This window comes from Rattus rattus, chromosome 1 (genome assembly GCF_011064425.1).
Source record: "Rattus rattus isolate New Zealand chromosome 1, Rrattus_CSIRO_v1, whole genome shotgun sequence".
Classification (NCBI taxonomy): Eukaryota; Metazoa; Chordata; class Mammalia; order Rodentia; family Muridae; genus Rattus; species Rattus rattus.
Window position 1 is genome coordinate 271,729,344 of NC_046154.1, and position 22,604 is coordinate 271,751,947.

The 22,604-nt window shown below is 49.4% G+C and overlaps 1 protein-coding gene and 1 long non-coding RNA gene across 3 annotated transcripts in view; one reads left to right on the forward strand and one right to left on the reverse strand.

Moving 5' to 3' along the window:
* Lmbr1l (limb development membrane protein 1 like) lies at positions 1 to 14,484 on the reverse strand. Of its 2 annotated transcripts, XM_032886127.1 has the most exons (17): positions 14,290 to 14,484; positions 11,157 to 11,241; positions 9,887 to 9,920; positions 8,763 to 8,902; positions 8,519 to 8,622; positions 7,837 to 7,963; positions 5,678 to 5,746; positions 5,482 to 5,546; positions 5,123 to 5,195; positions 4,956 to 5,039; positions 4,800 to 4,876; positions 4,137 to 4,214; positions 3,792 to 3,865; positions 2,362 to 2,452; positions 2,071 to 2,137; positions 804 to 965; positions 1 to 588 (listed from the first exon to the last, which is right to left on the reverse strand). In XM_032886127.1, exons 1-17 carry the CDS (start codon positions 14,359 to 14,361, stop codon positions 521 to 523), a joined length of 1,470 nt encoding a protein of 489 aa, XP_032742018.1. In that variant the 5' UTR covers positions 14,362 to 14,484; the 3' UTR covers positions 1 to 520. The 2 variants fall into 2 exon arrangements, with proteins under 2 accessions (XP_032742018.1, XP_032742015.1); XM_032886124.1 differs by lacking the exon at positions 1 to 588 and having other exon boundaries at positions 595 to 965.
* The window catches only part of LOC116884934, a 22,610-nt gene continuing 14,431 nt past the window's right edge, over positions 14,426 to 22,604 (forward strand). The window contains exon 1 of the long non-coding RNA XR_004385908.1: positions 14,426 to 14,499. This is a non-coding gene — a long non-coding RNA (uncharacterized LOC116884934). The remainder of the gene's footprint in view (positions 14,500 to 22,604) is intronic.

Genomic DNA, 22,604 nt, shown 5'->3' on the forward strand with positions numbered 1-22,604 from the left:
TTTACAAAAGAACGAAGAAAACCCTGGGATCAACTTTATTGCTCATGGGTGCAGCCTCCTCCCCGCACCCTTGGTCTCTCCAGTGGTCCACGCCCTCCCTCCACAGGACAGCACAGTGCTTCGGCTCTCCTGGGCCAGAGGCAAGGCAGACAACCTGTGTCCAGAACCCACCCCTGGCCAGCCCCCCCGACTCCCACCCACCCTATTGCACGTCAAATCATGTAAACATGGCTTCAGGCATGGCCTGGAGCAGGATTGAGGCAGATAGATGTGTAAACGTATCTGGGACCAGGAACTAAAGCAAGCCCCGAGCTCCAACACTCAGGCCACAGCTACATCTGGAAAGGCAGGAGGCCGGGCCAGGTCCCAAACTCTGGCTCAGATTAAGCAACAGTGCAGATGGTCCATCCCCTCTGTCACCCACCCTCTCAGATTCCAGGTCCTGAGGTCCAGCCACCTAGGGCTCTCCTCCAGGCCTAGGCAGTGCCTAGTTTTCTCCTTCTCAACCCCCAGCTGGAGGTCATTGATGCTGCTTCTTCCTAGAACCTCGGGGGAAACCAGAGACAGGCAGCGGCAGTCTGTCCAGCCCTGGAAGAGACGTAGGAAGTGAGAAGAGGACACAGGTCAGCTCCTCATAGGGAGGTGACAGGATAGAGCAATGGGTGGGTGAGATGGGTAAGGCAGAAACAGGTAGCACATCCTCTTCCCTGCTGGGCCACCCCTGCTCCACTCCTTACCAAAGGCTGGGCCACCCCTGCTCCACTCCTTACCAAAGGCTGGGCCACCCCTGCTCCACTCCTTACCAAAGGCTCGGATCAGCTCTGCCCTCACAGCTGCAGTGAAGGTCTTCACCAGACAGAGTGTGGTGAGGCCAGCAAAGGCTGCATTGTAGAGGAACACGATGTAGAAATTGCCTAGCCAGTTGAAGCGTCCAAAGTCACCCAGCAGGTCAAAGCGTGTTAGCCCTGAAGTAGAGTCTGCAATCAGAAGTGGGAATCCCCCAAGCCCTCTCCTCAAAGGAGCCCAACTTTCTGCTGCCTCCTAGTGGCCACGACCAAACATCACACCTGCAAGCTAGCACCTGCCATGCATGCCTTACAAGCCCACGCCAAGGCCAGATCAGGACTCCTGAACACATCAGGAGCTCAGGTCACAGCTGTTCCTCCTCCCAGAGACTTGTATCTTTTCCTTCAGCGGGGCTGCCTCTAGCCTCAGGCATCTCTAGGCTCCCAGGAGTATAAGTGGTTCCTGACTAGGAAGCTAGAGTTGGCCACTAAGTTTCCACTAGTGCACAGTAGAGTGCACAGGCATCGTACTGCTTCCTATCCCAGTTCCACTTCTAGACAGCCGAATGACACAGGCAAGTTCCTGACATGCTCTAGACCTGTCTCTCAATGTAAACAGAGAAAACAATGGGCGATGACAATGAAGGCCTATGCATCATGCAAGCCTGTGACAGGGGCTATTAACCACCCACCTCTGAGACAGTCTCCTACCTAGACTATGTAGCTGAGGGTGACGAACAACTTGTCATTCTTTTGCTGCCAGCTTCCCAGGACTGTAAGTGCAAGCCACTGTGCCTAGCTCCTTCTAAACCCCATCACGACGCTCTCAAGTCATAGGCCTGAACCCCATTTAAATATGCATCCCTACTGCATCCACTGGGGATAATTAGTGGGCCAGTAAGCCCAACCTCCTCCAAATCCCTATGGCATTCAGGAGAAATCACGTGTTGAACATTCCTAATCCAAGTTACAAAACTGGACCAAGAGACGGATCACGGTAGATGGCTGCTGCCAAGCGGTGACCTGAGTTCAATTCCCCACATGGTACAAGACAAGACCAACTCCTGCAAGTTATCCTCTGATACACTTCCCACCCACACATAAAATAATGTAATCTTAAAAATTAAAAGGTTATTAAAGAGGTAGTTCCCAGCACTATGGAGGCTCAGACAGGATGGTAAGTAAGACCTGGGCCGTTTTCTTTCGTTACAGGGTTTCCCTATGTAGCTGAGCCTGAAACCCCTACTAAGCACAGATTGTCTGCCACCTCCTCTTCACTACTCACCAAGGGTTCGAGAAAAGACAGGAAGTGCTGAGCTGAGGACCAGGAGACAGACACAGTTCCCAATTATCTGGATGAGAGCAGAGAAGAGGAAAAGGTAGCAAGGTCTGTCGGCACTGCTGGGTGCAGTGGTCCTGCCTTTAATCCCAGTATTTGGAAGGCAGAGACAGGAGGATCTCTAAGAGTTCTTTACAGTCAGGGCTATTAGAGAGAAGCCCTGTCTGGAGTGGGGGACCCAACCAAATGTAGAAAAGCTGCCAGCACCCAGTACTTCTGCCTCCCCTGGCTAGTTACCTGTGTCATAGATGTGTCATGCCATCTGGGCCTCAGGCTTCCGAAGAGTGGAGAGCTGTAGAAGCCCACTACCGAGGACACCATCAGATAACTGCCACCAGGTTAGGGAAGAACTTGTCAGCTTCTAAGAAGTATTGACTGCCTCTCTCAGACCTTTTCAGGATCAAGGCTTTCTGTGTGGTGTACACATGTGTACGCAGAGGCCACAGGTCAAGGCTGGGTGTCTTCTATCATTCTCCATATTACCTACTATTATGTTGTGTGCCTGTGTACATGCACGCTACTGCACGCGCACACACACGCACACACACACACACACACGCACGCACACACACACACATGCACACACAGCTTCAGGGGTCAGTTCTCTCACACCACTCTGAGTTCCCAGGGATGGGACTCAGGCTGTCAGGCTTCTTCCATAGCAGACACTTTTACCCACTGAACCAACTGTCTTTTTTTTTTTTTTTTCTTTTTTTTCTTTTTTTCGGAGCTGGGGACCGAACCCAGGGCCTTGCGCTTGCTAGGCAAGTGCTCTACCACTGAGCTAAATTCCCAACCCCCCAACTGTCTTTTTAAAACAATACTTCCTAGGGCTGGAGAGATGGCTCAGCAGTTAGAGCACTAGCTGCTCTCCCAGAGGTCCTGAGTTCAAATCTCAGCTCAAAACTGTAATTCCAGCTTCAGGGGTTCCAACACACATACAGGCAAGACACCAATGCACATAACAGTGAGTTATTTAAGAAGATATAAATCGGGGCTGGAGAGATGGCTCAGCGGTTAAGAGCACCGACTGCTTTTCCAGAGGTCCTGAGTTCAATTCCCAGCAACCACATGGTGGCTCACAACCATCTGTAATGGGATCCGATGCCCTCTTCTGGTGTGTCTGAAGACAGCTACAGTGTACTCATATATACATTAAATAAATAAATCTTTAAAAAAAAAAAAAAAAAAGAAGATATAAATCTAGTCGTGGGCATGAGAATGTGATGCCTGCAAAGATCAGGATAGTCGGGTCCTAGAGCTGGAGTTACAGATAGCAGTGAGCCACTTGACCTGGGTGCTGTGAAATGAACCCAAGCTCTCCGGAAAGAGCATCAGGCACTTCGAATGGCTGAGTCTTCCCTCGGTTTGCTGGACCATCCTACCGGCCCCTGCCTTACTATGTTTTGAGAGAGTATTTCAACCCTGAAGTTTGGCTAGAAGGACTCTTGAAAAAGCCACCAGGATCTGTCTGTCTGTACGTAACCGACTGAGTTATCTCCCCAGTCCTCAAGACCAAGTATTTCCTTCTCTCTGAACCCAAGTTAGATGACGACTTGTGCCCTCCCTGGCACTCTCCCCGTCCCCCAGTGCTCCCCAGGGGTCTACGAAGAGTTCCAGGAGGTAGGTTTAGTAGGCAGAGGGCACAGGAATTTCCAGAAGGATACAAGATCAGCACGACCTGGATGATGGCACCAAAGGACCCCAGTTTGGAGAAGGAGACCTGGCCCAGGGCAGCATCCTGTGGGGTGGGGTGGCATTAGTGAGGGACATCCACACCGGGAACACCAGGGCCACCCAGCCTCTCCTCTGTCCTGATTCTGCCTCTTTCTCTCTCCAACCTCCCCCTTTAAGCTGTAGTACAAATTGGAGGATCTTTAACGATGTAGATCATTCTGGCCTAGAACCCGGGGCAACCTACCAGCTTCAGGTAGGATAATAGCAGGAGACACTATCCAGCCTCCCCACCCTTTCAGAATTATGTCAGAGTTAGAGAGCCCGAGAGCCCTTACCTGCATGCCCCGTGGCATGGCAGCCTCGTCAATGAGCAGCTCCAGGATGTGGACAGCCACAATGAGCACAGACAGGCCCTGTGTGCAGCAAGGTCACCAGCTCCCATCACCCCTGCCCTGCCTGCCCTGCCTGCCCTGCCTGCCCCACGAGCACGAGCTCTCTAACTTGGCACTTTCAGTTTGCTTGCCTCCCTCCGGCTGCTGCCAGCATTGCAGCCCCCTCTGAGGATGCTTCTCTAGGAGCTGCTTGCAATGGTCCACTGCGGAAGCCTGACTACAAAGAACACGCACCTATAGGGATGGGGAGGGGTCACTCTGCTGAGCACTTGCTCAGAGTGCAAAGTCTGGGTCACTCTCCAGCACACCCCCTCCCCTACATGTGAGATGACCTAGGAAAAGGTACCTTTTCCTCTTAGATTATTCCTGAAGCCCTGATTTACTCTCGCTCCAAGGAAATCTGTATACCTTCCCAGTGACTGTGCGGTTTGGAACAAGTCAGTTGTATTTCCTTGCCCACAAAGTGGGCTTAGCACAGGGCAGCATATAAAATTGGCCCTCTCAGTGGCTACTTCTCTGACTGATGACCATCATGTCAACATGCATCTCTGTCCTCCCCATGGATACATCCACTTACTCCCTCCCCACCAGGGCTGGCAAACCCACCGTCAGCACCAGCAAGCACAGCATGGCCAGAGGGTAGCCCAGGTTCCGCTGCCAGGCTGACGCCTTCCGCCGCTTTTCTGTGCAGGGGTGGGAGGTTGTTAGTAAGTACTTGGAACAAGGAACTACTCCCCTTGGGTAAACTACCAGGCCACGTACCCAGGAGGACCCTCTGCGCCTGCAGAGCCAGGACCTGTCTATGCAGCAGCTCCATGTCCAGCGGCAGCCAGCAGGAGGTGGGATCTAGGGCAGAGGACAAACTTCCCTCCAGTGCTCAGGCTTGCCAAGGCCAGGCCACCACCCAAGCAAGCGGGATTTAGACTCACTGCAGATTCTTCGAGTCAGAGCTGCCTCCTCAAAGGCTGAGCAGTTCAGCTGTTCTTCCAGGTCTTCCAGTAGCTGAGGGCAGCGGACAGGAAGGGGCTGTCAGAGGCTCCCTGATCCTAGCAGTTCTCCCACAGTCTCAGTGCTCCCTCTAACTCCTCTGCACCACCCTGTGTCCAGCATTTTTGTCCTATCCCTTCCAATTCCTTGTGTTCTGACCAGCTCCTGATGATTGGGGGGCGGGGGCATAGAAGCCAAGCAAGGGTGTGGCCTTCTGCAAGTTGTGCACACCGCCACTGCAGGTCCACTTCATGGTTCAGCCTCAGATGTAGGCACACAAGAGGCAAGGAGCACTACATACCCGGGGCTTGACCAGCAACTTCCCAGTGACGGAGAACATGCGGGCGAGACCTAGTGGAGTGCACACTGGACACACAAGAGCTGGTCAGTCAGACGTCAGACCTTTCATTCCCTCTCCAACCCTCCTCCAACCCTTCTCCTTCCACCCTGACTGTAGCCCAGGATGCCCTCTTTCTCTCCCAGATTCCGACACTCACCCAGAAGCAGCAGGACTCCGAGGAAGGAGATACAGGAGTAGAGATAGGGGAGGTAGTACTCCCAGAAGTCTAGGGACAACAAAAGGCATGTCAGCTCGTCTTGCTCACATCTGAGTACTACGAGGTGACAGGGCTCAGGGTCTAGACAAGGACACATGTCAGACACCTATAGTCAAGCAGCACATGTGGGGATAAACCAAGGATCCTCATTTATAGAAAAGGACAGCTGCCACCTGATCCAGGGGATGGGCTAAGTGCAGCCAGACCCTCTCCTTCATCAAGCAAGGCAGATAGTAAGATGAAATTCTCAATTCTAATTCATACACAGGTATGCTGGCATATACCTGTGACCCCAGGAGAAGCAGGACGGTGAGGTGGAAAGATTTCAAGGGCAGCCTGGGCCTTACAGTGGACTGCCATCTATCTACTATTTAAAACAGGCCTCAATGGTAGCTCCCTGGCTAGCCTGGAACTCAGAGATACGCTTCCTGAATGCTGGGATTAAAATTGTATGCTACCATGCCTAGCTGATTATCTAACTTTTAGATCCAAGGGGTACCTCTGTATGTTGGATGTGTACAGTGTCAGTTTGGACCTTTAGCCTACACAAGTGGTGACAGCCTTTTCCACTTGAAGAGGCTACAGCGGATTAAATGCACACGGCTAACTGAAGAGCCAGTATTTTTGTCTTTGTCTTTACAGATACGTGAACCACATACGTGCCTGGTGCAGTGGATCGAGCCCCTGGAACTGGAGTTACATACAGCTGTGAGATGCCACCTGAGTGCAGGAAACTGAACCCAGGTCCCCTGAAGCAGCAGCCACCACTCTCAACCGCTGTCATCTCTTCAGCCCTCTTCCCTTTGTTTTTAAGACAGCATCTTTCTCTATAGCCCTGGACGGCCTCAAACTCACTATACAAACCTACGAACTCATGGCAGTTACCCTGACTTAGTCTCCTGAGCTCAGATCACAAGATACGTTCTAAAGAGTCAGTCTTAAGAGGAGGTATGATGAGGGGAGAGGGTGGCTCAGTGGTTAAGATGGCTGGCTGCTCTTCAGAGGACCCAGGTTCAGCAGCACCCTCAAGCCAGCTCACAACCATCTAACTCCAGTCCCAGAGGATCCAATGACCTCTTCTGTTTTCTGTTGGCACTGCATAGATGTGGTTCACAGACACACAGACAGACAGACAGACAGGGACACACACATACACATAAAAGTAAGTCTTTAGGGGCTGGAGAGATGGCTTAGCGGTTAAGAGCACTGACTGCTCTTCCAGAGGTCCTGAGTTCAAATCCCAGCAACCACGTGGTGGCTCACAACCATCTGTAGTGGGGTCTGATGCCCTCTTCTGGTGTGTCTGAAGACAGTGACAGTATACTCACATAAATAAAATAAGTAAATCTTTAAAAAAAAAAAAATTAAGTCTTTAAAAAAGAGGAAAAAACCGGAGCTCTGTTTTGGTTTAGATATAAAATGGTCTTGCAAAACTTGAATGTTTGGGGTGGGGGATTTAGCTCAGTGGTAGAACGCTTGCCTGCAAGCATAAGGCCCTGGGTTGGTCCCCAGCTCGAAAAAAAAAAAAAAAAAAAAAAAAAAAAAAAAAAAACCTTGAATGTTTGACCAGGAAGGGGTGTCACATACTTTTAATCCCAATAGTCAAGAGGCAGAAGCAGAGGGATCTCTGAGTTTGAGGCCGGCCTGGCCTACAAAGTAAGTTCCAGGACTTCCAGGGCTACACAGAGAAATCCTGCCTCTCATAAAGCAAACGACCAAACGAAAACCCACAGCATGGGAGTTGGGGATTTGGCTCAGTGGTAGAGCGCTTGCCTAGCAAGCGAAAGGCCCTGGGTTCAATCCCCAGCTCCGAAAAAAAAAAAAAAAAAAAAAGCCCACAGCATGACTGTTAAAGGTTTGGTCAGCACTGCAACGTGCAGAGCCGTGCTTTGGGGTGACCAGAGCTGGAACACTGGCCACTCATGGCCTCATGAGCTGGAGCACTGGCCACTCACGGCCTCGTGAGCCTGGTGGCACTTGAGGTTCCTTCCACTTCATCACAGCCCCGGACCAGAGCTGCATTGAACACAGCCTGGAACCTCTGAAGCCGTGTGAGCCAAGACTTTCTTTAAATCAGTGACATGCAGTTTAATTCTCACCATAGAGTGACTCCCTGCTGGCCTTGTCATTGTCTACAATGGCTGATGCCACCCACACCATGCCCAGCACAAGCAGAGTGAGGAGTATCAACATCACCACTGTCTCGTAGACCCGGCCCAGGACACCCTACAATAGGAAGAAATGGGTAAAGCAGAGGGGTACATCAGGAAGGAAGGAGACACCAGAGCTATGCCGGGCTTGGGGACCCAGGATTCAGCAGACAGGGGTGCTTCTCTCTCTTCACTTATAAACCCATCCCCAGACACCTTCAATTCACCCTCTGTTCGGAGGACATGGTCCCATGGTCCCATGTCTGCAGCACGAGAGCTCTCTGCTCTTTCACGTCCGGGTTAGTCTGCTCAATGCAAGGATCAGCAGGGAAGCAGAAGGCAGTGGAACAAGCCCGAATTCCTACGCTTCCTCTCACCTTTGGCACAATGGCTTCCAGTAGCAGCTACCACAGTAAGATATTAACTCTCCTGCTGAGAGAGCTCTGTCTCAACTTTAACTCTCACTGGTTCTACAAAGGACGGGGCCCACACTGACTTCCATGTTACTACAGCCTGGACTCCTTGTTCCAGCCCTTAACTCCGACTGAAGGCTACGAACTATCTGCTGATGCCAGTTCCCAGAACAGAGTTCTGCCTCCAGCTCGGGTTGACCAACACTTCCCTCACTCACCTTTCTGGAGCCAGCAAAGCCTTCAGACTCTGTGAAGAAATATGCAAAGGGCATAAGGAAGACGAGGGACAGATTGGAGAACAGGAAAACGAGGTTCCAAAGACCTAGAGCCAAGAAGGAAAAGCAGAGCTGGTCACTGAGGGGCCGATCAACAGGTGGGGGACATGATCGATGAGCCCAAGGCTGCCGTGCCTCCTAATTCCCTGCCCTACTCCCTAGCCCACGCTCTGGTCCAGCCACATACCATGGATGAGGGAGCCATTGAGCCACTGGATGTAGTAGTTGCGTGGCAGTGAGAGTAGCACCTCATTGCTGATGATGGAGAAGGGCAAGAGTAAGACAGCGCCCAGGGCGACTGCCAGGGTAAAAGTGCACAGCTCCAGCCTGAAAGGGGAAGAGGGCCTGTCAGCCCAGCACTCACTGTCCCTGCTGACCGAGAAGCCATTTCTTTCCTGAGGGCACCCCGGGCTTTTAGAACCAGCTGTAGCCATGGGAAGGAGTTATCCATCTGGGCTTTGCCTATTGCCATCCCAGGTTGGTCCTCACCTACAGGGCAGCCTTGGCACACAAGATGGGCACAGCTCAGGCATTCATGGGTACCTTGTCACTTGTCACGTGTCACTTGTCTGGGCTATCCCAGGACTGTGATCCTCCCCATACATCCTACAGAGCTCCATGGTAATGCTAACAAAGCAAGAGGTGGCCCCTCTTCTCCGCCGAGGGATCCAGGTTCTGAGCTCACCTCTTTGGATAAGAGCTCAGCCACTCCATATGGTATGTGTGCCCTTTAAGAAGGCATTAGCGCACAGGATAAAGGCCGGCTAAAACCCAACCTCACAGATACTGCCTGTGCCGAGGGCTGCACCAGCTGGAAACGAATTCACGAAAGGAGACCAATGGCGTCTAGCCTGCCAGCGCAGGGAGGGCACCTCCTCACTCCTCTGCAGGTGCTGCTACTGACCAGGCAGTGCCTATAACAAAGTCCCTTCTAAGACCCAGTTTTGCCCTCAGGGTGTCCTCAGGGTTGTGGGGCTGATCTTCGCCAAACCCTGTCCTGTTTCCATTTGCTTGTCTCCCCCTTCCATTCCCACCCACGCTGACAGTTGGGAGGTGAAGCCAAGCTGAAGCCGTTTCCTGATGACTCAGGCCCTAGCCGACATCCTGATGGTGAAGCTCCTAGAAGCTCCTGGCCTAACCAGGGAGACAGGAAGGGCAGCTTTTCTGGGCATCCCTGGGATGAGGTTAAGCCGGAAGATGGCAGAAACAGGGTGGAAGTAGAGACTCCCTCTATTGGACGCCTCTAGGGGACTCTAGATCCCAGCTCCTAAGTCACTGGAGTATGTCAGGCCTGAGGGTAGCGACACTCACGCAATCTTGTTAACTGTGGCGTCTTCATCATCCCCTGCAAGAGACAAACAGGAAGGGGAGCAGCAAGACATCAGAGGGCAGCTCTGGGACCAAAGGTATTATAACATGTCCCCTGCCCCCTCCGTATCCAGTGCTCAACAAAAGGCTCTGGCAGATCTTACACTGCAGACCTCACAACCTGTTCTCTGAACAAGGTAGCAGTGTAATGATCAGGGGTCCTGGATCATCACACAGAACACAGACCCCAAATTCCTGCTCCTCTCCCTCCTCCCCACCATCACTGTCAAAACAGGTTCCTCCTTATATGGGCTCAGGCAGAATAAACAGATTGAATCTGTGAGGTTGTTCACAAGAAGGGCTGGGTGAGGCGAAATAAATGCTAGGGGGAAAGGGGGATTCCCAGAGAGAGGTCCCCAAGGGAAGGGTACTAATGGAGACAGCTTGGCTGGAGGTCTGAGCAGGTTTGACTCTGAAACTGTGTTTTCTGTCTCCATCACAGATGTACGGGACGAAAAGCCACAGTCTGAGAATACTTAGGCTCTACACAGAGAAAGACTCCCATTACCAAACCTTGGGAAGCGTTGGGTCCCAGTAGGAGAGTGCTAGAAATGAGCCAACATTTTGTAGGAAGAAACAGGATTGGAGAGGCTAAATGGGTGCCCGTGGTAGTGGTACATGCCTTTAATCACAGAATTTGGGGGGCGGAGGCAGATGAATCTCTGTGAGCTCAAGGCCAGCCTGGTCTACAGACTGAGTTCCAGGAAGACTCGACTACACAGAGGGAAAAAAGGGAAAACCTACTCGGACAGGAACGTGGCAGCACACACCAGGAGACCAGGATTTGGGAGGCAGAGACAGGAATTCAAGGTCATCCTTAGCTACATAAAGGGCTTGAGGCCAGCCAGGGGTACATGAAATGTTGTCAGTAAAATAAAACCAAGAGAGCGGTACTTGATTTTGAAAAATCCACAATAAAACATTAGTTTACTCTCTAACTTAAAAACACAGACACATAAACTAAGAACAAAGAGTAAGAAGAGAAAGAAATAAGAGCCATGTAGGCACGGAAGCCTGAAGCTTGGAGATGTCCCACCGAGGCTGCCTACCTACCAGCCCCTGGCTCTGTAGTCAACAACAGGGGCTGAAGAGGCAGAGGTTGCATAGTGGCCCAGCAGTCACCTGTCCTTTCCCAGCAGGCACTGCACACTCTCCTCTGAGGCCAGCCCCATGGCAACCAGGACTCTGGCTGAGAGTAGGGAAGTCAGAGTACCTGTGGTGAACTCAGCAGGCTTCTTGAAGCGGGTCAGGAAGATGTGGCAGAGGATGTAGAGTGTTGCAAACAGAAGTATTGAGATCTGTGGCAAAAAGCAATCTGGAATGAGAAGTTCTATATCCGCTAGCACACTCCTCAGCCTTGAGGGCCTTCGTGGGGTTCTACAGGTCTCACCAGTGCCTTCCTTCCCTCTAGTTAAGCCACAGGGGGAGGAGAGGAGGGAGGGCTTAAGGACCAAACAAAGGTCATCCCTGGGAAAACAATGCCAAACCAGCCCTTGTACTGAGCTTCAAGCACACCTTGAGGGTAACAGAGAAACTGTAGAAATAACACATATGCACGTACACACATACCCCACAGCCTAAATCAAGCCTTAGAAGGAAAGAGACAGACTGACTGACTTTGAGAACATTCTGGGAAAGTAACAGGCTTGAGGAAAAGATGTCTATGCTGTCTTGGCATGTGCTCTTTCCCAACTGCAGTTGCTATCATGAGAAAGTAGGCTCCAGGCACTACTACGTAAGAATCACATCTGTAGGGTAAATCAGAACTTCTACTTCAAACTAGAGCCCATCCATTCAGCTCAGGAGGCGGCTTTGGTCAGGCCCATCGTTTCCAGAGCTGGTAATCTGTCACTTTACAAGTAGACAATTCGGGGTTGGGGATTTAGCTCAGTGGTAGAGCGCTTGCCTAGCAAGCGCAAGGCCCTGGGTTCGGTCCCCAGCTCCAAAAAAAAGAAAAGAAAAGAAAAGAAAAGAAAAAAGTAGACAATTCAAGCTGGAGAGATGGCTCAGTGGTTAAGACCACCGACTGCTCTCCCAGAGGTCCTGAGTTCAAATTCCATCCCAGCAACCACACGGTGGCTCCCAACCAGTAATGAGGTCTGATGCCCCCTTCTGGTGTGTCTGAAGACAGCACCAGTATATGCGTATACTTAAAATAAATAAATTTTAAAAAGTAGTCAATTCTGAGGCCCTACCACAAGTAATTTCTGACGTCTGGGCCTTGAGTGGTCAGACCTCCAAAGGACAGGACAGAACTTGGGAGAGATAATTAGTACTAAGCACTACATCTCTATACTACGCCACATTGGGGGGGGGGAAGAGAAGAGATAAGCACAGACAAGGTCCATCTCGTGTGTCTTCTAGTCTCCAAGATAAAGTGACCCCAGAAGAAATCTGTAAAGGGACAAGGAGGAGACCAAGAAAGTCCTGCGTGTAGTATAAAGTGGTACCTTTTGCCTTAGGGAATCCCCGTATACGGAGCCACTAAGCTGAATTTTTTACAGCAGACTGTTCTGCCCCTTTCCATCTTGAACTTATGTAATAGCCAAGAAGGTAGGTAGTCTGTCTATCTGTCTGTCTGTCTGTCTCTCTCTCTCTGGTTTTTCAAGATAGGGTTTCCTTGTTAGCCCTGGCTGTCTTGGAACTTCTGTATATCAGGCTGGCTTCGAACTCAGAGATCCACGTGCCTGTGCCTCCTGAGTGCTGGAACTGAAGGCACGCACCACCACCTCCTAGGCTGTTCTCTAGTTTCAAGATGGGAGCCACACGCAGGAGGCACTAGAAAGTTTCACCTGCCCTTGGCTGGAGCTGATGTCCTACGCCAATGGCTTAAGAGGCAGAAACATGCATGGAGCAGTTTCTGAGGGCTCATTCCTCCCAGGTTGTCAATATCTTATGAGGTCTGGATGTGTGTCCATGATATGCCCAATCCCCAATGTGTACCTCTCCCAAGGAACACATAAGGGACGCCACTGGATTCTTAACCTTGGAGCCACACACTCATTGATAAAGGCAGACCTAGGTATATCCTGTTTCTCTCTACCCTTTCCTCAGTCAAAGCATGCCAAGGGGTAGCCTAAAACTCAGTCTGAGAAAAATGAAGGATGACTTCATCTGGGCAAGAGCCATTCCTCTAAACCCTTCTCTTCTCATTTAGTATGTGCAGAGCTCTGTGAAAGAAATAGCAGGACCGGGGCTGGAGAGATGGCTCAGCGGTTAAGAGCACCCAACTGCTCTTCCAGAGGTCATGAGTTCAATTCCCAGCAATCACATGGTGGCTCACAACCATCTGTAAGGAGATCCTATGCCCTCTTCTGGTGTATCTGAAGACAGCTACGGTGTACTTATATATAATAGATAAATAAATCTTAAAAAAAAAAAAAAAAAAAAAAGAAATAGCAGGACCAAGGAAAATACATTTCCCTAAGTCCCACTGGGTGCTCCCACCCTAGAGTAATATGCTGCTGTGTGGAAGGTTCAGCTGCAATTCTAGGTTATGTTGAGGGAGTGACAAACACAGGCTAGAAGCACTCAGGATCAAAACACACACACACACACACACACACACACACACACACACACACGTGCGAGAACTCCTCGAATGGCTGGAAAGCTGGAAACGCAGCCTTTCAGAGAGTCAAACAAATTATCCGGAAGTGGTGCGGGGTGTGTGTCATTGTATTGGCTTGTGTTTGGCATGCTGCACGCCAGAGGCCCAGGATTCAATCACAGAAGGAATGAAAACAACCACTACTAAAGGGGTGAGAAAACAGGCGGGGAAACCTCGGTGTTCCTCCATCTCCACTTCTTTTTTTTTTTTTTTTTTTTTTAATTTCTTTTTTCCATCTCCACTTCTTGCAACCCATCTCGGACAGGATTACTTTCTTCCTTAGTGGGAAGACCCCACTCTTCCCTCGCCCCTCGCGCCACCACCGCACTTCCCTAGCTAACTGCTCAATGTGACCCGGTCTCCCTTCATTCCAACATCAGCCATAGTTGCCTTTCATCTACTTTTAAGGGGAACAAGCACACCAACTAGTCCCGAAGCAAATCCATCCTTTTCGAGAGATCAGACGCCCCACACCAGAGGACCCACCGCCAGGAACGCCCACGGGGGTGGAGTAGAAGGGGCGGGGGGAGGGGCGAGCGGCCGAGGAACGGAAACCCGGCGGCTTTGTTTACAGCTCAGGGACCCAGCCGATCCGACTTAGGAGGTCACCATCCCGGCCCGGGCGCTCTCAGGGGTCGAGGTGCTCCGGAGGCCGGGTAGAGACTTCCCGTCTCTACCGCCGCCCGCGCCCCTCCCACATCGGCCCGGCCCCTTCCCGCCCAGGTCCCGGACTCACGATGCACTCGCGGACCCTATCGTGGAACAGCTGCTCTCGCACGGATAGCACTTCGTAGTCAGCTGCTTCCATACTCTGCTCAGCATGACTGGGGCGGGGGTGTCTCCGGGCCCGGGGAGGACGAGCGGGGATGAGGCCGCCGCCGCCCCCCGCCAAGCACCCGGACCCAGCCTAGGAGCTGCGCCTCGCTGCCCGTGACGGAAACTCAAGGTAATCTGGGGCTCAGATTCTGCCGTCGGACGCCCCGCCCTTAAAGGGGCAGGCCTCAGCCCGCTTAGTCTTAAAGGGCTCGGGTTCCCCCTCGGTTCCCTCCCCTTTAAGGTGGGGCCACTCACAATCAGATTTCAACGCAAGTACCCGCCGCCCGGCTTCGCGGAAGCGCCAGGCTTGGTGCCCACTGACGACACAACGCCTGGGCGGGTTTCTTCAAAAGAACGGAGCTTATTGGCTCCTGGGAGACTGTCGGTCATCGCTACGGGAGCGTTGATAGGACATTCTGTGGAAGGAGGCGGGATGTTTTGGGCCTGCCGTAGAAGCTGTTGGAAATCCGCGCTTGAGATGTGAGGGTTCCAGGATAAGTACCCGCCAGGATTTTAGTTTAGAAGAATAAGGTTGGGATCAGGCCAACCCGTCGAGATGTAAGCCCCACGGGGCTTTCAGAAAGAACGGCTGCCTGTGACCCAAGGGCCCAGAGAGTTTTCTAGAAGTCTATTTGTTCCCCTTCCACTCCAAACAGCTTTCGCGCAATCATTTTTTGTGGAAGGCCTAGGGTATTAGAGAACAAGTAGTTAAGAAAACAAACAACAAAAGCAAAAAACGAATAGGAGACTTTTAAAAAGGTCATGAAACTTTTGTTTTATTGAGACAGGTCTTGCTATGCAAGCCAGGCTAGCCTTGAATTCTCAGCGATCTTCCTCAGCTTCCTAGTTGATTGCTAAGTGACAGGCATGTGCTACCAGGCCCAGGCTATCCTGAAACTGTGAGGAAATGTCACAGGGAATATTGGTGAGTGGACTGAATAAAACATTAACTCCCAAACATTAACTAACTACCTGCTATGTGCCGGTTTTGTTTTTTTTTTAATAGCCTTTATCTAATTTTAACATCATAACAATTTGAGACTAGAAAATAGAGGTTGGCCGGGTCGCTACTTGAGACTTAGAAGCCAGCTGGGCTCAGTGGCACAAGTCATTTATTTTAGCACTAGGAAGGCAGAAGCAGGTGGATCCATACATTCAAGGCCAGACTGGTTTACATATGTTTTATGCCAAGCAGGGTAACGTGGTGGGAACTTGTCTCAAAAAGCAAAAAATACATCCTTGTGTAGACATATATGTTTACGTAGTTGGCCCTCCGCATTGTTGAGTTCAACTAATCTCAAAACCAAAACGAAAAGAAGAAACCATTTGTGAGGGTAGCTATAGAGATGACTCAGTTGGTAAAGGGCTACCCTGCAGGGAGGAGGGAGCTAAGTTCCATTCCTAGCACCCACAATTAGTAGCGCATGCTGGTGAAGCCAAACCTGGGGCTGGACTGGGGAGGTTCTGACAAGAGGATCCCTAGGGCTTACTGACTAGCCAGAGAACCCCATGCATGTAGCCCCAAATTCTAGTGAGAGACCAAGTCTAAAAATCCATCTGGGATACAAAAAGAGACCCTGTCTCTAAAAACGACAGCCAATACATTTTAGGGCTGGGAATGTAACTCAGTGGTAAAGAACTTAGCATGTGCAAGACCTTGGATTTGATCCCTAACACCTTGAAAAAAAGTTTGGGGAACAAAATTATGTCTGTACTGAACATATGCAGATTTCGTGTTCTTGCCGTTATTTCCTAAGCCATTTATATTACACTGTATTAAGGGTTATAGGTGCTCTAGGGTTGATTCTAAATGTTCTGGGCAACATGCATACATTATACGCAAATTCTATGTTGTTGGGTGTTTTTGTTTTTTTTGTTTTTGTTTTTGTTTTTTTTTTTTTTTCATTTTCTTTTTTTCGGAGCTGGGAACTGAACCCAGGGCCTTGTGCTTGCTAGGCAAGCGCTCTACCACTGAGCTAAATCCCTTTGTTTTTAAGACAAGGCCCTCTCTACATAGCCCTTCCTGGCTTTCTTAAAATTCAATATTTGGAGACGGCTGGCCTCAAATTGAGATCCTTCTGCCTCTTCTCCCTACTCTACACCACTGTTTTAAGTTTTACACTTATACATGTGTTTCTCTCTGTGTGTGCACACACACATGAGAGCAAGTTCATGCCAAGGTACATGTGTAGAGGTCACAGGACAGTTTTGGGGAGCTAATTTTCTCCTTACACAGTGTGGGTCCCAGCAACTGAACTGAGGTTATCAGGCTTGGCCAGCAAAGTGCTTTTAAAGCCACCAGCGCCCTCAGATACTTATTTCAACTATGAGAAGCACTGTGCTCTAATGACAGTATTGAAATGCAAATCAGGTTGGGAGAAGGAGTGTTGGTTCAGGCCTGTAATTCCAAAGCTGTGGCAGAAGGGTGTAGGTCGGCCAGCTCGAGTTAGTGAGTTCCAGTCTAACTGGGACTACCTATCAAGACCTTGTTGCAAAAATAAAAATAGACATGGTCTCAACAAACAAGAGCAAAGATAACTGAAAGACTTAAGAGTCAAACCAGAGCATTTCATTCCTATTAACTTAACTGGCATGCGTAAGATTCAGGCCATGAGATGCCAGGTGTTAGGCGTGGTGAGTAGACAGACAGGAAGGGTCTAGCTCCTCCCTTAGAGAACTCAGAACCTGTAGGAATGATAAACAGTGAGAAGGAGGCCGTGGTAGTTCAGTAGGCAGAGTGCTGCCAAGGGTTTGCTCCCCAACAATGCATAAACGAGTCTGGCGGTGTCCATCTGTAATCTCAGCACTTGAGTACAGAGTCAAGGTCACCCTTGCCTATATGGCAAGTTCAAAGCCAGCCAGAGATACATGAAACACTGTCTTTAAAACTTAAAAAGTGCAGTGTGGTGAAACACACTTTTAATTCCCAGCACTTGGGAGGCAGGTAGATGGCTGAGTTTGAGTCCAGCCTGGTCTATAGAGTGAGTTCCAGCACAACTGGGGTCACACAGAAAAATCCTGTCTTGAAGATTCAAAATATAAACTCATAAACATGTCTGTAGACAAAAAAGACCACTCACGGGCTTGGAGGGATGGCTCAGTGGTTAAGAGCATTGACTGCTCTTCCAGAGGTCCTGAGTTCAAATTCCAGCAACCACACGGTGGCTCACAACCATCTGTAATGGGATCCAATGCCCTCTTCTGTGTCTGACAGCTACAGCACATTCATATAAATAAAATAAATTAAAAAAAAAAAAAAAAGACCACTCAGTAGGGGGCTGGAGAGATGGCTCAGTGGTTAAAAGTACTTACGGCTCCTGAGGAGGAAAGAAGTCAAGTTTCCAGCACCCAGAGCAGGTGTAACTCCAGTTCTAGAGAGATCCAATAGTCCTGACCCCTTGAGGCATTTACCCACACAAACCAACACATTGTGGTGTTTTGAATGAGAATGAGCATAGGCTCATTATATTTAAATACTTAGTATCCCAGTGGTGGAACTGTTTGGGAAGGATTAAGAGGTATGGCCTTGCTGGAGGAGGCATATTACTGGAAGCAGGCTTTGAGATTTCAAAGCCCATGCCTTTCCCTCACTATCTGCTTCCTGCTTGTGGATCAGATGTAAGCTCTCAGCTACTGCTCCAGAGCCATGGCTGCCTGCCTGACCCACACTCCTTGCGGACTCACCCTCTGAACTCTAGGCTCCCAATAACCTCTTTGTTCTATAAGTTGCTTTGGTCATAGTACCTCATCACTACAACTTAAAACTCACTAAGATGTAAATTGGTACCAGGAAGTGGGTTACTACTGTGACAGGCCTGACAGTGCTGGTTTTTGGGGGACTGTGGAAGACTTTTGGACTTTGCACTAGGAAATTTAATGAATGCTGTAATTGGGGCTTAACATAGTACTGAGAGCAGTGTCGACTATGGAGACCCACCTCCAAAGGTTTCAGAAGGAACAATATTAACAACTGAACTAGAGACCATTCTTGTCCTAAGATTCTGCCTGGGACTAAACTGAAGAGTTTGGCTGGCAGAGGTGATTTCAGACGGCCTCATGTTGACCTTGTTTAGTCATCAGTTATTAGTGACCCCTCTTCTGCGGGTCTACTGTGAGAGAGCATGTGGGGCAGAAAGAAACAAAAGGTACAGATGAGGCAACAAAGAACATTGGGAAATGTAAGGTTGAAGCCAAAGCTTGTGCTGAAGGACAAAGGACAGACCTGAAGCAGAAGACAGCAAAGGGAGCAGTGTCCTCAGACCAAGACCTCCACTCAGCTAATTCTACAACTTGTGAAAAGAAAAGCTGACCCAACAAAGAAAAGCAACCAGTCAAATCTCATGAAAGTGTAATTCAAGGAAGGGGCCAGCTTCCAAACAGCTAGCCTAAAGTGGCGACCTCAGCCACATAGTTACTTCTTCCCTTCCCTCTTCTTTTCTCCTCCCCCGCCTCTTTGTTTTTTTAAGACAGGGTTTCTCTGTGTAGCCCTGGCTGTCCTGAAAATCACTCAGTAGACCAGGCTGGCCTCGAGCTCAGCGAGCTCAGCGAGCTCAGCGAGACCTGCTCGCTTCTGCACTGCCCATCTTGCACTGCTGCCACTGCCACCACCACCCAGGTGGTTCTTTGTTTAGAGTCTTGAAGGACACAGGAGTCAAGGGGTTGTAGCATCTTCCCCCACAATAAAGGAAGGAAAGCCACTGTGGCCAGGTATGTGACAGGGAGCCCTTGTGTAGAGGTCAGAATAGGCCATCTTAGGAAGCTGTGAAAGTGAAGCCTCGATTGCAGTGGAGACCCCAAAATGTTGGAGGTGCCAGAGCTGTGGTATATCTGCCAAGGAATGCATCAGACAGGCAGGTGGAACCAGGCCAAGCGGAAAAAAATGTGTCGTAATCAGCAAAGCTGGAAGAGCGAAGCCATGTGAGTCCTTGGACTTAAGACACAGAATTACAGGAGCTAGAGTTTGCCCTGCTGCTTTCTGTCTTGCTTTGGTCCGGTATTTCCTTACTTTATCCCATTACTCTCCTTTGGAATGATAATGTATATTCTATCCTGTCATATGTTAGAAGTATGCATTTTGCTTCTGTTTCTTATTTACAGGAGGCTATAATTAAAGGATTGCTGTGAGTCTCAGACTTTAGTCTTTTTTATTTTTTTTTCTTCTTTTCTTTTTTTCAGAGCTGGGGACTGAACCCAGGGCCTTGCGCTTGCTAGGCAAGTGCCCTACCACTGAGCTAAATCCCCAACCCCCAGACTTTAGTCTTTTAAACTACGTTGAAACTGTTACCCACTGTGGAGACTTGTGAGGTTGGACTGGGCTAGGGATTATTCTTGTGATTTTTGGGGGGGGGCTATTTTGATATTTTGTGTTACACAGTGGAACTGATTGGGAAGGACTAGGAGGTGTGGTCTTGTTGGGGGAAGCATGTCACTCACTGTGGTAAGCTTGGAGGTTTCAGAAGCCCAAGCCAGCTATGTTTCTGGCTCCAGCTTGTGGATCAGATGTGAGCTCTCAGCTACTGCTCCAGAGCCACGCCCCCCTGCTGCTGTGCCCCCCACCATGGTGCTCATGGACTCTCACCCTCTGGAACTGTGAGCCCCAAACTAAAGCTTTCTTTTATAAGTTGCCTTGGTCACAGTTTTTTTTTGTCACAGCAATAGAACAGTAACTGAGACATTCGTATACATAATTTAAAATATTAAAAATAAAGTAATTTTTAAAAATAAAAGTAGGTCAGGTGTGACGGCACATGCCTTTAATCCCAGCACTCTTGAGACAAGGCAATCAAATCTCTGTGTGAGGCCAGCCTGGTCTACATAGGACATCCAGGGCCATAGACGCTGTCTCAGTTAATTGATTAATTAGTTCATTAATTTTAAAGAGAGAAGGCTCCAGAGGCGGCTCAGAGCTTAAGAGCATGCACTGCTTTTGCAAAGGACCTGAGCTGGATTCTTATCACCCATGCTGCACGGTTCATAGCTACCTGTAACTTCAACTTGAGGGAGAATCTGTGTCCATACACATGCACACACACACACACACACACACACACACACACACACACACACACACACACACTTATACTCTCACGATTAAAAAATAAAAATTTTAAAAAATAAATTAGTAAAGTATTCCAAGTTGATTGAGGTAAGGGCGATTCATGGCCCTCACAGGTCGAACAATAGAGTGGCTTTGGTTTGATTTGTATCAATCTTTTTAAAACAAATCTCAACCATGGGGTTTGATTTCACACCACTTCCTCCCCTCCCCCTCGTGCTTGTGCATGAGAGGGGTGGGGGAGCTGGAGATTGAACAAAGGACCTTGTATGTAGTATGGCAAACACTACTTCTGATCTACACAGAGATCTGAGTTGGAGGCTACCCTGGTCTCCAGAGCAAGTTCCAGGATAGCCAGTGCTACACAGAGAAAACCTCTGTTTTTAAAAAGAAAAACAAAAAACAAACAATACCCCACCAGAACAGGGACTGCAGATCCACGGCCCTCTGGATGGGCTGGGATGTGTGCCCTGATGCACAATCCACCTCACTTAGGTTTCCACCTTGCCACATTCTCTGTGTATTTTGTATCTGAGATCTAGGCCCACTCTACTGTAACCTGGTGCTGTTCTCATTCCGGCCTTCTATCTGTCCCTGGCGGGCCCTGCCCCGCCCTTTCTGACCTCAGGACTCTGGATTTATTTCCTTTATCTAAGATAACTCCCACTCACTTCTGGCTGGCTCCCATAGCCCGGGATGGCCTTGAAACTTGTGATCTTTCCCCCCCAATTTATCTCCTGGTTTAAACTACAGCTCAGAGTAGTCTCCCTCACCACCTTATCTAAAACAACCGACTTTATTATTTTTAAATTGCTCCTCTACGTGTATCCAGGTACATTCACGGTGCTGTAAAGTATGGAGCTCAGAGAACAACTTCCAGCAATGGGCTCCCTCCTCCTATCACGGGGGTCTTGGGACTCACACTCAAGTCTTCAGATTTGGCGCCTTTACAGGCCAAAGCCATTTCACCAGCCCAAGCAACCTGTTTCTCCGTGTTATCAGAGGTTGCCGTAATTAGATTTAACTTGTTTACATTAATTTGTTGGCTGCCTTCCCATGTAGACTTCTCTAGAGAAAGAATCATGTTTGTCTTGAACAGAGTGATTTTCTCAGCTTTTAACCTGAGGACAAACATTTGCAAACGTAGTAAGAAAACAAGCTAGCATTACTAATAATCAGAACACTTGGGCTCTGAGTCTACCAGTCTGCTGTCCCGAGATACCTCACTGTATCTCATCTTATAGTCAGATGTTTTTAACAAAGATTTATTCTATATGAGTACACCGTAGCTGTCTTCAGACACCAGAAGAGGGCATCAGATCCCATTACAGATGGTTGTGAGCCCCCATGTGGTTGCTGGGAATTGAACTCAGGACCTCTGGAAGAGCAGGCAGTGCCCTTAACCGCTGAGCCATCTCTCCAGCCCCCCCCCCTTTTTTTAGCCTGTGTTGGAGATCACATCCAGGCCTAGTATGTGCTAGGGAAACACTCTACCATTGATCTATGACGTCTATCCAGACGCCACTTTTTTGTATTAAGTCAGGGCTCTACTCCGTAGCCCAGGCTGGTTAGAAATGAACTATGTGATCTAGGCTATCATCTTCAAACTCACAGAGGTCCTCCTGCCTCAGATCTGTACAGGCACTCATTATTGAGGAATCTGAGTATAAACTTAACATCTACCACACAGAGATGTGGAGAACTGATTTGAATCTCATTTATTCTGAGACAAGGTCTCACTGTGAAACTCAGCTAGCCTCCCAGTGCTGGGATTATGGAAACACAGCTCTACATCTGGCCTGAAGTGAACTTTAAAAGGCAAAATATCTAGGACTACAGAGACTGCTCAGCAGCTCAGAGCACGTACTCTGGGGCAGAGGCAGGCAGATCTTTATGAGTTCGAGGCCATAAAGACCAACCACAGACCAACTTCCAGGACAGCCAGGGCTGCACAGAGAACCTGGGTTGAGTTCTGAGCACTTACATGGCAGCTCACGACTAACTCCCTGTAACTGTAGTCCTACAAGAATTCAGCGCCCTCTTCTGGTCTGGCCTTCCTTAGGACTTGCACACTTTGTCTGTCTTTCCGTCTGTTTTGAGAATGAATCTTACTGTGTAACTCTAGCTGGCCTAAACATGTTAACTAGTCTGACTTCAAACTTGTGGGTCAAAAGTAAAAT